Source organism: Perca fluviatilis, chromosome 15 (assembly GCF_010015445.1).
Source record: "Perca fluviatilis chromosome 15, GENO_Pfluv_1.0, whole genome shotgun sequence".
NCBI lineage: Eukaryota > Metazoa > Chordata > Actinopteri > Perciformes > Percidae > Perca > Perca fluviatilis.
Genome location: NC_053126.1, coordinates 11,892,149 through 11,905,939, shown reverse-complemented (window position 1 = coordinate 11,905,939; position 13,791 = coordinate 11,892,149). Strand labels below are relative to the sequence as shown.

General features: G+C 40.5%; 1 protein-coding gene across 1 annotated transcript in view; it reads right to left on the bottom strand.

The window, feature by feature from the left end:
- Positions 1 to 457: 457 nt before the first annotated feature.
- The window catches only part of fam20ca (FAM20C golgi associated secretory pathway kinase a), a 35,530-nt gene continuing 22,196 nt past the window's right edge, over positions 458 to 13,791 (bottom strand). The window contains exons 4-10 of the mRNA XM_039825362.1: positions 6,756 to 6,848; positions 4,696 to 4,811; positions 3,563 to 3,743; positions 3,349 to 3,458; positions 3,140 to 3,221; positions 2,828 to 2,887; positions 458 to 2,248 (exon numbers count right to left, since the gene is read on the bottom strand). Coding sequence (XP_039681296.1) covers positions 1,990 to 2,248; positions 2,828 to 2,887; positions 3,140 to 3,221; positions 3,349 to 3,458; positions 3,563 to 3,743; positions 4,696 to 4,811; positions 6,756 to 6,848 — 901 coding nt within the window. The 3' untranslated portion in view covers positions 458 to 1,989. The remainder of the gene's footprint in view (positions 2,249 to 2,827; positions 2,888 to 3,139; positions 3,222 to 3,348; positions 3,459 to 3,562; positions 3,744 to 4,695; positions 4,812 to 6,755; positions 6,849 to 13,791) is intronic.

Sequence of the window (13,791 nt, the reverse complement as noted above, 5' to 3'; positions counted from 1 at the left end):
AGATGAACACGTATACTGTAAAACTGTGTTAAAATTGCAAGAAGTGCATATTTTAGTCATTGACTTAGGGTTAGAGGATGACAAATTCAATATTTAACTACTACAATGATGAAATAATAACGTGTGTATGAGTGCATGCAGGTTCGACTCACCTTTTGCGGTTAACCGGAAGGGTTTCAACTAATTGATGCGAGTATGAGATGTGAAATATTATTATTGCTACAGTGTGCGATTGAGGCTGCCTACATGTGGTTCAGTTAGTTAAAGGGTCATGATGAAGAGTTTTCCCATGTCATAATATAAGGCTGCACCTTGCCAGGATTGGTTTGACAGATGTGAAATGCCCTTTAGTCAACCCAGACTTAGTATTGTTGATCCTCACCAGTTACTTGTCACAGGACACATTCACCTCCACCCACACATAAAACTATGTCCACAGCCACCTACACAAGAGACATTTGTCCTCACGTTTGTTTTTATTGCACACTTTAATCATTTAGTAAACAGATCTTCACAGTAACAATGCAATAGCAGAAAACAGAAGCAAATCACTGTGCGGTGCAGCTTGTTAGGTCTTCAAATTATTTATAGCTATTTACACTGAGAATATTAAAATCAAAGAACAGTGCCCATTCTCCCTGTAGTGGAATGAGGCATTTTAACCCCTATATCACCCCCAAAGCACTTCTCAGACTTGAGTCCAGCCACTCAGGCTTTACACCGTTTGGAGCTCTATGAATCCTGTCCATACTGCCAACCCCAAAACATTCAAGTACTGTATTCTGTCATTGCACAGGTACCAGGTCAGCCAGTACTCAGGACAGTTAGGAGGAAACGCAAAACTGCACGGCACCGCTTCAACAACGTAATGTCAAAAATCAAATAGCTTTGTTGTTTTCCTGTCATGTGAACATAAACATGTTATTCAAAGGAATGTCGATTTAAATAGCATCAAAATGCTAAGGTAAATACAGTATGTCCCAATGTATAAAGCAACAGAACCTAGAATTTATTAAACCACCCTCATTCTTTCTGATACACCAATAAATAGTCATTTGGACATGGAATCTCATAAATGACAACATACAAACTAACATTTTGCATTGTATTAATTGGAAAATGATATAATAGCAGACAACTGTTAATATTTCAATGGTATGGTAGTGAATTTGAATTAAATGACCAGCACTTTGCATTATTTTTGGTTTGGAAAATACTATTTTAGCGTTGTGTTGTTGTACTGCATGTTGTGCAAGCTAGACTTGCAGGGGAGATGGGAAAGTAAAAAAAAGAGATACAAAATCAGAATAAGGCAAGGTGAACTACAGTGTCAAATATACTTGCACTCAGATTTATGCTGTTCAGAAGAATGAAATAACATTTTCAATCGGTCTGTTCTGAGTGTGTGCCAAGACAAAAAAGCGTATAAAGATAGATAAAGAGAACACGCTGTTTGGAAAATCTTATTTTCTTGGTTGTAGGTTGTTTGTGCCAGGCCTGACATGCTTTACAAAAAGTATCTTCCACACACTTTCTCAACCTTTTCATACATTGTGATAACTGATAAAGCTTGTTGTCTGACCTTATGCTGCCCCAGTCAGTGTATGTTCTCATTTGGTTATGCATTAATATAATTAAACACATAAAACAAACAGATACCCTCCATATTCAAAACAAGCAGGACAATATCTGAACACAGTAGTGGTTCCTCTCTGTCTTAAACAACAAAAATACATCTGTATCTAACAAATACAAAGCCTCTGTGTGAGCACAGTCTTTTGTAGCATCTGTGGACACTTCCTTTTATATAAACACACTTAAAAGCAGTTTCCAGAGAGGCAATGATGGTAAGTCTTGGAATTCACTGAATTCAGCTTGATTTTAGAAGTGGGACTTTTTGGTAAAATCCGATTGGTCGAACAGCCACAGATCTGGTCCATTGTTCATGTGTCACTGGTGGTTTCTGTCACCCTTTGAGTCTCGCTCTCATTACCTGTGGCCGGGGCTCCTGTGGGTGGATGTGTCCCCGACTACATCTTCCTCCACAACATTAACATAACCTTCTTTCTCTATGCAGCCTGCCAGGACCTGCAGCACCAGCCGGAGCCTGCGGTCCAAGGCCTGGAGGTGACGCTGGATGAGGACCGGGGACAGTCGGTCACGGAGCAGGGACTCCTCCATCAGGGAGCTCAGCTGGTACTCCTCTTTGGCGAGCAGCTGGAGACGCAGGTAAGAAGATTTCCTCACCCTGGGAAGGATAATTGAATAGGTTATTTTAAATCAAATTCTGCTCTCTAGTATTGCTGTTATCTATTCTTTCTATGATGACAATACAAGAGATTTCTGCCTTTATTGGATAAAGCAAAGCAAAATGCTATGAGGCTGTTAAATACAAAAGGGTAACATCCTTTAGGAGCATTTATTTTATGGCAATACACCCATTAGTTGAGGATTTTGTGACTCAAGTTGAGAAGCCTGAGGGTAGTAAGAGAAAAAATCTCAGTGTGTCCGAAATGAAAAAAAAAAAAGAGAAGGGTTTAACACATTTCGTGGTAATCTTCACATTAGACTTTAAGATTTCTTAAGTAGATGAGGCCTGATGGTGGTGATGGAGCAGCAGCCAGGTCAATGAATACATAACAACTCATTCTCAGATGGATTTCCACGTTATATTTCAAGGCCAGCCGGCCAGAAGTTGTTGAGATATCTTGCTCTGGTCTAAAGTGTAAGGAAGTGCTGAAGGAAGGACTGACTGACTGGCTGGCAGGACAAAGAAACGCAAACCCGACTAAAAGGACAGAAATTCACAGACAACCAAAAGTCTGACCTGCAGCACTGGCTGAGAGGCACCAGGATGGACAGCTCATCATGGGAGTGTTTTCCAAACCTTTGAGGGAGGCGATAAAGATCAGAAGATGGAAGCAGGAATGATCACAAACACTTATGTTAGACTTTGTTGTTCAGCCTATTGCTTCATTCATTCTGAGCTTCTTATTATTTTTTCTTATATTTTAAGTGAGCAGATACGGTAGTTTTCAATGAATCAATTTAATAATACCTCAGAATTTGCATGATGTGACATTTTTATTTAAGTGTTTTCGTTACGACAGACACTTTAAAAGCAGCTACGTGTCCTTACCCTCTTCCGTTGTCCAGGTGAATAATGAAAGTCTCATTTCCAAACTTCTCAAACGTTTCATAATGATGTCGATCCATGTTACCTGGAGAGCAAAGTGGTGAGAAAAGATAAGGACACTGTAGTTAATTAAAAAGTAAATATGCCATTTATTCATCTGTAAATGCGATATATTGATATGTGATGTCATACCCAGTTTCATCTACTCTTACCCATTAAGAAGTCAAATATGGTCATATCCATGACGTCCAGCAGTCGAGTGCCTCGGTCATATGGAGGAGTCTGCTTAACCTCGTCACAGTAATCTGGGTCCACCTCCCACCTGAGAACACAGAAAAAAAGACATGTATAAAAAATAATTATATGTATATTTAGTCACAGTAATCAGCAAAGTTAAAATCTGGACTGAGGGTTGAGTTTCCTTACTCAGCTTTCTTGCGTTTGTGGTAGGAGCGTCTCCAGGGGTTTCTCCATGTCTTGCGTTTGGCCAGGCTCAGGTCCGGCAGGAAGGCTGCAAGCGAGCCTTCGATCTGGTCCGGTTTACCGCACAGGGCATGCTCAGTGGAGCAGTAATACGAGCACTCACCGTAGAAGCAGACGTTATTGGCTGAGGAGAGAAAATAAAAGACCATTGATTCAGATATGGTGTTGAAGAGGAAGAACACAGTGAAAATGGTGAATGGTTGGTAGGTTTTTTTAATCTCAGGTGCAGGGTTAAACACAGGTCACAGACGCAGGCAAGAGAGTGCTGAGCCAGCAAAGATGATACATTACAATCAAAGAGAACCTGACCATCCTTTAACATGTCTTCCTACTGAGATGATGTGATTACAGATCATACTGGCTGCTCAAAATACATACAGCATTTAATTTAAATTTTATATTTTGTTTCTGTAAATTGTTTAATAATGACCAAAGACACGAAAAACCCTCAAACATTTCTATTTATTTATCCATGTATCTTCTCATTTATTCCCTTTGTACTTAAGTAATCTCTACATTAGCAATATTGACAAAACAGCCACATTTGTTGCTTTAATGTTCACCAATGAGCAGTTGTAATCCTCTTCGAGGCACCCTGACAACTACTCATACGTGACAAATGATCTGCTTTGCATTAAATGCTCTGAATGAGACTAGTTTCCTCCAATCACTGTCATACATAATATAATCTAGCAACATAAAAAAACACTCAAGAATTTACAGTGTCTGGATAGGGTGTTTTTTATGTATATATATATAAAACCCACTTTGTAAGTCTCATCTTTGCAGAACTTTGGAGAATAAGATGACTTACAGTGCCACCCTGTGGTGACTTTTGGCTATGGTTTATTTATTTACAACACGCTACAGGATATTCTTATTATTTGTACTGCCTTGAAGAGCAGACCCGGACATACAAACTCAGACTACCCTCAAGTACAGGAACATAACCCAGTTTACTTAAAGCTGTAGTGTCTTACAAGCGAAGCCAGTGTTGTTCTGTCCAGATAGTATGAGTCATGCAGCCAAATAGCTGCAGTAATGTGCCAAGCAGCCGAGGCTGGCAGAGTTTCTACCTGGTGAGATAAAGAAGGTCCTCCACAGCTTCTTATCACGTGTCATATCCCTGATCTCCCTCGTCATGTTGACAAGTCGCCCTGCCACCGGGGGCACTCTCCGGAAGTCAAGGATCCTAAAGAATGAGAGACACAAATTGGAAAGTCAGGTCTAAATTTAAACTGTATTACAAAATGTTTTAAACTTTACTTTGCCCTGAACAGATACAGCTAAAACATCTTCAGCCTCCAACTCATTCTCCCATGGTGCCCCGGGGTGGTGCAGAGTTTCAGAGCGTCTGCAGCCAACCAGCAGAGCTATGAACACTGAGCACCTGCCCTGTCTTTGTGAAATGCTCTGACTTCTGAACCTTACTTACTGCATGCCAACACAACAACAGCATACACTTGTGCTCCACATATCTCCATTATTCTCTAAACAAAGATAGCCCAAAGAAAAAGTGAGACATCAGGATACTTTTTCTTTACAGAAGAATAATGTTCAGCAGTTTTCAATCAAACCTGGCAGCACAAGACTTGACTGTAACATCGCAGCACACAAGATTAATAATTCATCATCTTTACAGTGCTTTCTGTCTGCGTTTGTGATTGGCATCAAAAGCAGCATTTATTGATATCCAACATCCGCTTACAAACAAAACAAGGATGGCAAAGGTGTGTGTGTGTGTGTGTGTGTGTGTGTGTGTGTGTGTTTGTCTGCCTCCCACCTGTCCCACCAACACACACTCAAACACAAGACAAATACAATTGGACCCTTTATCTATATTTAGATGCTCGTGTTAATGCTGCACTTTATGGCCTCTAACTCTTGTGCTCCCTTTCTGTCTCCATCTGTCTCTCTCATTCTTTTCTTACATTCTTATGTCAGAACACTATACCTATTCAGCCCTTGTTTAGCTTGCCTTACTGTATATTTGCTGTCCAAATGACCCTGACCGTATGGGACTAAAGCTAAGCCTCCTGGGAGCAGGTGCAAACACAGACAGTCCGGCTGAGTGGAATAGAGTTGGCGAAACTTTAGCCTACAGAGGACAGCATTCAGGAGCTGCAAACTGCACCGCCATGTCGGTCCCTGGTGACAAAGGAGCACCTGTGTGTGTGTGTGTGTGTGTGTGGGTGTGTGTATTTGCCCGTAAGGGCATACTCAAGTGTCTTTTTGTGTGCACTCCGCCTATTACACACCCCTGAGTCACAAGGAGTTCACAACAGATGCAGATGAATATAGTAGAAAAGACCAATATATATAGTATACTGTAAGTTATTACTGGGAAGCAGTGACACTGCCTTTTCCCTTAAATCTTCAGGATATTTTAGTTTATTTTATCAGAACTGTCTAGAATTAGAAATCAAATTAAAGAACATTTTAGCCTCCAACTCTGCATTGCTGGTTGAATATGAAGCCATAAACTAGCAATAGCTCAGACTGGTATCCAGAGGCTGCTGTGGTCAGACAACTGGTCTATAATTCATTGGCAGCCCTGAATGGTGCACGCAATCCAAAAACTAAACTGCTCTTAGAGGTAACAAAGGCACTCCCGCTCCTGCTCTAAAACCACGTCCCAGTGGAAATGGCGTGCCTGTGATTTCCTGTTTGGCTCTATCTTCCTGCCCACGCAAACACCTGTAGTTGCTGACCTCATCTAACAGAGAGCGAGAGTGTGTGTTTGTGAGCATGTGTGAAGTAATTACCACACCCTCAGCAGACCTCATGATGACCTGCGCACCATTAATCATCCTCCCCCAGAATCCCAAACTTATCACGTTTGACTATTCTGTTGAGATGTTGTTTGTTTTTTTACCTTGTCAGCTGAAGTCAAGGAGATGATCCCAGCACTTGGTGTATTATCTAATCCCTCATGTACCAAATCCCTTTCAAATTTTCACAGTTTAAGTTCATTAAGGCACATCTCCGGTTTATAAATGGACAGGTACGACCTGTCATTCTTCCTGGAACAGGCTGTGAAGGATGATTTGAAACGCACTCGGACAGGAAACAGATAAGTCACAAAGAAATCTCAGCACAACAGGGTTTTTTAGGGAAAAAGGATGATAAATCTCACCTGTCCAAGTGAAAAGCAGCAATCTCAGCGTTGTGCCTCTCAAAGTCGGAGAAGTAGAAGAAGTCTGGAGGGGTTTCCTGCTCCCGGGTCTGCCTGATAGAAAGTGGTAAAGAACACATTAAACATAACACCAGCCGGATACATTTTTTAGTCAATGCCATCCATTTACTTTTTAATGTGATTTTCTTTTATCGTTACATAAATAAACCTAAGTTAAAAGCAACAAAAAGATACATGATGAGAACAAAGAATATCCTGTACATTTTCTATATTTATATCTACCCTAAACTGAAAAAGATCTGTTAAGAGAGGGATAGTACAAGCAAAGAATATCGTATTTCATCAAGTTCACATTTTCATCTTTCAGCTCCCACTTTTGAGTACCGACTCATCAAGAAGGGGATTATGTTATAAACAATGTCATAACAAAAAAATCTGTATGGTAATTCTAAGCAATATCTCTTAATGACTGTGTGTTTCAACGCTAAGACATTTCTGCTCCTCAGCTTTCATTGGATTTCCGTCTCCTGCTGCAGGGTGAAACTCATCTCGCTTTCTAGGACAGAAGCTGACGCACGAGCCTACGTGGATAAGGCTGCTGAAGGGAAGCTGGATAAGATTCTTGCTCACATCCTGCAGTTCTTCCCAGCAAACACAAACACACACAGACAGCCACCCAGGAGATGTGATTCCTTGCCAACCAAGCCATAGATCTGAGTCAGGAACTGCTAGAAGCCTCTTTGTGTCTATCTCTCTGTCTGCTCGCTAGTCTGGCAGCAGGATATTATCGTTCCACATTCACATTCTTGCTTTCTCTTTCTTGCACGCCTGACATTAACCTGCTGTGCTTTCACACAGTCAGCCAAACCTCTCTCACACACATGTACTCATACATGCTGCCACTTAATATACCCCCTCCTGCTCCACCCTGCTTTATCTTTCCTTCCCTTCTCCACTCCATTAGCGGATTGGATAGGGTGGGTTATTTTCCCTCCCTGTTCTCTTCCAATTTTCACTGACAACAGAAACTAACATGTCCCATGACATGTAACATGACATGTCAAGGATGCAGCCATTTACCCATATTCAATTGCTGCTTTTATGATGCCTTCTTTCTCACCCAGAGAGAGAGAGGAAGTGACCAATGGTGTTTTTATTTTCAGGGTGCAGGGCAGGGGATAGAAGCTACTGTGTAAATAAAGAGGGGGTGGAATAAAAGGTAGCAAGGGCCCTTGGTTTTAAAAGGTGACCTAACAAGCCTGTGGCGCACTTGTTATTGCTCAAATATGCCTTTATCAAGGCACCTTATCATGGGTAGCTAATAATCGTGGTTTGTTAAAAGGGTTTAGCGGCACAAAGAGATTCAAAGTTTGAACACTGAGATGTGAAATGGAAGCTTTATCTTCACAACAACAGCTTGTACTTTAATAAGTTACTCTGCATGGAAAGTCAGTCAGCCAGAAAAAAAGGGAGAGACTAAAGTTGTTTCTCTATTGAGAATCCTCAGACTTCAGTCAGTTGCTATAATGAATGATAATAAGCTATTCCACCATATATGGTTATTTTTTTCTTCTTCCCCAATTTCACTTGGAGAATGTGTAACGTAAACCTGACTGACAGGCATTACAGGGTTTGGTTGCCATGGCCACCAAGATGTAAGATGTAAAATGCAATTTCCTGTCAGAGAGGAAGCTTAGAGATTTTGACTGTAAGGCAATAGCAGGTTTGTGATGTGATGCAAGAACACTCGCACTCAAATACGCACACACTCAGTATGAAAAACATCTAATAATTTCCCCTTACAGTTATGTGTACACACACACACAATATAAGTGAGTGTCCTTGATAATAAAAAGGCTCTTTATCTGAAATAGTGTGGTTAGGCTACAGCAAACGTACTTGTAGTTGTATGTATGTAGTTCAGCAGAATCGTCAGGAGAGAGTGTGTGTGTGTGTGTGTTTTTGAAGTGATGAAGCTGAACTGCTTGCCTGTGTGGAGTTTCTGCTGACTCTGCAGTTTTAATGCTCTTTAGCTTAGACGTGCACAGTGTAGGGTTATATTAGAGGGATGGGAGGGTGGGGGAACACAACAACAGCTGTGGCCCAGACTCTGCATACACACTCCTTTTTTCATTTTGTGTGTCTGTGTCTATCTATCACACACACACACACACACACAAAATCTCGCAGCCAAACCGATGATACATGTCTGTGACAGAGAGAGGGCAGCAGAGTTAAACCAAGTAAAAGAGAACCAACACGCTAACCACTACTATGTCACCTTTTGGAATGAAATGTTCATGCTGACAGAAGGTGTGGCACTTAGCACATAGTGTGTTAACAAGTACATGCTCCCACTAACCTACTGCTGTGATGGCATCTTGCTACTGATGCAACATAGACAATGAGAGAGACAGACAGACAGACAGACAGGGTGCATGGGAGATCTGTCATCTATTGATAATCCACAGCAGATTTTAGCCCCCCACTGACAGGTGTCTTTGTCTGGCCCTTTATCCTGTGTTTCCCTCTATCCTGTGTGTGTGTGTGTGTGTGTGTGTGTGTGTGTAACCAATGTTTCCCACCATTAATGTTTAGAAAACAAATTTCACCAAAATATACATCATTTTCCCTCCCTCTTGACACAAGAAAAGGAACACTATGGTGGAATAGTCCGCTGAGTGTCTTTTTTTGTGTGCAAGGGTTTTGGGGAAAAGCAAGTGATTAGTGTGATACAGTATATTCAGGAGACTCTTGGGTAAATGGCACCTTGTAGAGTACTCACAACACCTCAAGGTGACAGACAGGTGGAAGGAAGGAGAACGGGATGAAAGATTGTGAGATAAAACCTGGTGATTTGTGTCAGAGGGTGCTTGTCTGTGCAGAAGTATCAGAGAGAGCAGAGGCAAAGACTGTGCAGGCTGTGTGTGTGTGTGTGTGTGTGTGTATGTATGTGTGTGTGTGTGTGTGTGTGTGTTTGTAAATGCTTGTGTTTACATCTGCAAACAGCAACATACTGTGAGAGTATATACATTTTGTGTGTATTCCTGACTCTGTGTCTGCTGATTGCTCTTTATTGTCCTCTATGCTTCCTCCAGCATCGGTACAGGAGAGAGATCTAAGAATCAGCCCAGGGCCCCAAGGTAGCTGTCAAGACTGAATTTTAAATCAATGTTACACAAGTTGTGTTCTAGCCTCAGCTATTTTCAACGCACAGGGTGAAGCGCCGACAGGAGGGAAAGGCAAGTTATCTGCATGTGTGGGAAGCAGTATGGGCGATATTATCATGGGGAAAAGTCTTGAGTTAAACAAGATGGATGATGGTCTAAGTCAGTGCTTCAATTTCAAAGTTATTAGATACTCATGAGCTGGGAGAGAGTGTGGAAATGATATGAAGACTGAACAAGATTATCAGTGTTCTGCTGCTTGAAGTATTCAGTATGTGTAAGTGTAGAGGTGCAAATATCTATTGATTGATCTTTTATCAGAGTCGGGTGGCCTCAGGAGTCATACAGTTTCATTAATGATGTGTATTAAAGATATGTTTAATTGAAATTACAGTATATGCTTTTACATTTAGGACCATCATGAAGGAAATGCACCATCCACTACATGCTGATAGGGATTGGTCCTTCATAGATGGCCACTGAGAATTCTCAATTCTGACTGGCTGCAAGTGTGGATTAGCTTTTAGTAATGGCATAGTATATCTGGACACCTTAAACGTCCAGGTTTCTTTGCAGTTCTAAATGAATGTGCCCTTATTATACTGCAGGTTAAAACAGCAACAGTGAGCTTAAGCTAACTAGCTCGGAGATAGTGTAATTGTGTGACCACCACCACCGACAACAACCGCAAAACAAGCATCTCTTGAGGTCTATTCATTTTAAAATTAATTCTTTAAGCTCATACTTGTGCATTTGTAAGACAAATATTGACCATGCTTTCACCATGCCTGTGCACACTGTGACGATCAATCATATTAAATGTGACATTTACATCTCCAGGTTAAGCTAGCTTAAGGCTTTATATAAAGACACATCTCACTTATTTCTTCTTTCCCAATTATCTCCAGTTCCTTCACTCATTCTGTCTGAGCTTCTGTCCATAATAAAACCTGCAGGCAAAAACAGAGACCTTAAATTTGGAATCTAAATGTGTAGCTTTGAGGGAAGCTGCATAGCTGCATGCTAAGTCACTATCCACCAGAGCTCTCCGGCAACCCTTGAGATAGATGACAGAAACCATCTGAACTAGTGTAAATTGTGTCTGTGAGTATGTGCACGTGTGTGAAGTCATGTTGAGTCACGTTCGAGAGTCATGTGCCTATCCAACTGTCTCATCCGGCCAGATGGCTGGGAGTCCGTGTCTGTAGATGTCAGGGATCAGACCCCAGCTTATGGATCTGCAAAGCCCTGCTGCTATCTAACTACCCGCTGTGTATGCAGACTATACTGGATATACTGCTAGAAATATATCACACAAAATACTATATGACTATTGACAAGTTGGGGATCAGGGACAAAAACAGGAGCTCAACTTCAAACTGAAAATATGAAAATGAAAAGCTCTGATCAAAATAATAATTGTCAGTGATTGAAAAACCCTTTAATGCCCAGAGGGGGATTAGTGCACATACAATAAAAGACACATTAAGCAAACATGAGTTTTATAACAATCCCTGCCCACACTTTCTCTCTGCTCGTTTTAGTGTGGAAAGGTTCAGCAAGCACTTTGCTTGGTAGAGACGTTATTTCCAATAGATGACTCTTTTTTATAGTAAGATATAAAAACATAAAATGACTGCCTTGTGGTCGTATGCCTCCGCCAATCAGTAAAATGTCATCACTTCATTATAGTATCCTATTAGACATTTGTGTGAAATGTTGTCATAATTAACTAAATGTCAAATTCCTCTTCTCTATATAAATAAATACAGTATACAACTTACCATGAGCTTAAAGACATGTTTTAAGCCATTCAAATACTTTGAATAATAATTTGTGTCTAATATGGGTTTTTCACAAATATTGTTTAATTTAAAAATGTTAACTAACAAACACAGGATGTCTCCTGCTGGTGTCAAGTTTACAAATCACATTTGTGTAAGTTGCATACTGGACCTTGATTGGCTCCAAACTAGTTGTGACGTTGCAAAATCCTGCTCCTATGTCCACAGATTTAAAATGAACACAGAGAAACTTTCCCTTTTTCAGCAGCTGGATGTGAAAACATCCTTTTAGTGTCCAACTCTGCACATACGTCATTATGCTCAGTGAAGCGCAAACATCCAAGTGAATTAACAACCAGCAAAAAAATAAACGAGAGGAGGCTTTTAATTGTTGTTTATAAGGTGCAGGTTTTGCAAAACGCAGCAAGTCGTGCCATCCTCTCAACACCCTGATTGGTCCGGCTTCTGCTTCTCAGATCAGACTAAACTGTAGAGTGAATGTCAAATCTCAACTTATATATCGTTAAGTAAACGGAAGAAGTGTCTGGGATGTGAAGAGTCAGTGTGAAGTCCATTTGGCTAAAAGTGTTCAGTAATGTGGTCAGGATTTTCAGAAAATCCCAAATGCCTGGTCAACATGTAGGATTGTGTTATGTATCAAATAATTCCCCAGGTTGCAGATATGTAGGCTGAATCTCACTTCCTTTGTCTCAGTGTTTACTCTGCTCTACATTCATTTTAAAACTATTTCTGAAATAGCTGCAATTTGTTTCTTTTTTCTTTTCTCTGCTTGCCTTAATTGACTGGTGTGACATATTCCCTTGTTTCCCCTGAGCATATGGCTCCATAGAGCACGGTGTTTAAAGGCTTGAAATCACTTTAAAGACCTGATGCAATGCTGCAGAATTATATCTGGGCTTTTGGGATCCCTTCCCTACAATCATCTTAACGGGCTCCCCTGAGTCGTGAGCACACTGAAAACGTATGAATAAAACTGGAAATCTTATTAGTATCACTGAGTATTTTTTCATTTTCACAAAGCTGCATTTTAGTGAATCCTTTTCCCTTTCAAAATAAGTGTTGTGCTTGTTACTCGATAAGCATATTCACTGGTGGCTTTCATTAAGAAGTGCTACCAAATGGCAGCTTTCTGATTTCAAAAGACTAAATGTTTGATGACTCAACCGCTTTTCAATTGCATTTCATTCACTCAGAATAATCAGAAAATAGACTTCACTGCAGTTTTTGAGACATTACAGAACAGCTTACTGTAACATCAGAAGGATTATTTTTTCACAGCAACATCTTTCGGAGAATAAAATGATTATTTTAGTCAGTGTTATTAGGAAAATTTACATATTTTTCTTTTAAAAATAATAATTCACACGTTTTACATTACAGGTATTTAGGCCAATGTACTTCCGGGTCACTTGGTCAACATGGAAACGACAACCATGGAGGGTTTCATTCATCAGACCAGCTTCGAGGGTACTGATGGATGTAAGCTAAATGCAGAGAACATGGACTGTGCGAAGAAAGAGGATTGGGGCTGGTTTGAAGGGAGTGTCATTAAGGCAAGCAAGGTGTCTCAGCAGACGGAGTAACTTCCTCTAAAAGGGCTGAAATTCATTTGGCGCCTGGCCTCCTACAATAAAATGAAGGATGAGTATAAGTAGTTGTACTGATGTCTTGTCCAGTAAAGTCAAGAAGTGAGAGAGGATGGGAAAGAGAACGAGAAGGCATAAAATAACCACAAATTCCTTTAAAAACAAATTCCTTCACCAAGCTAAGAACTCAATGGACCTGACTTAGGACTGTGTATCGCTTTAGCTCAAAGAACCCTACATAATACTATGCCAACCAACATGTATTTACTCTCATATGTGTGGCATGAGGTGAAAAAGAGTAATGCAAATACACAGAAAAGAATGATTTAAAAAGTGGATTTTGATGGTGCAGCAACCTCAAGTTATGTGTATTTACTGTAGGTTCATATACTGGGATAATACTGTTGTTTTCATTTATGCAATGTATGTGGCGTGTGTTCACTAAGGAGATTATATATGCTTGAAGGATGGGACAGGT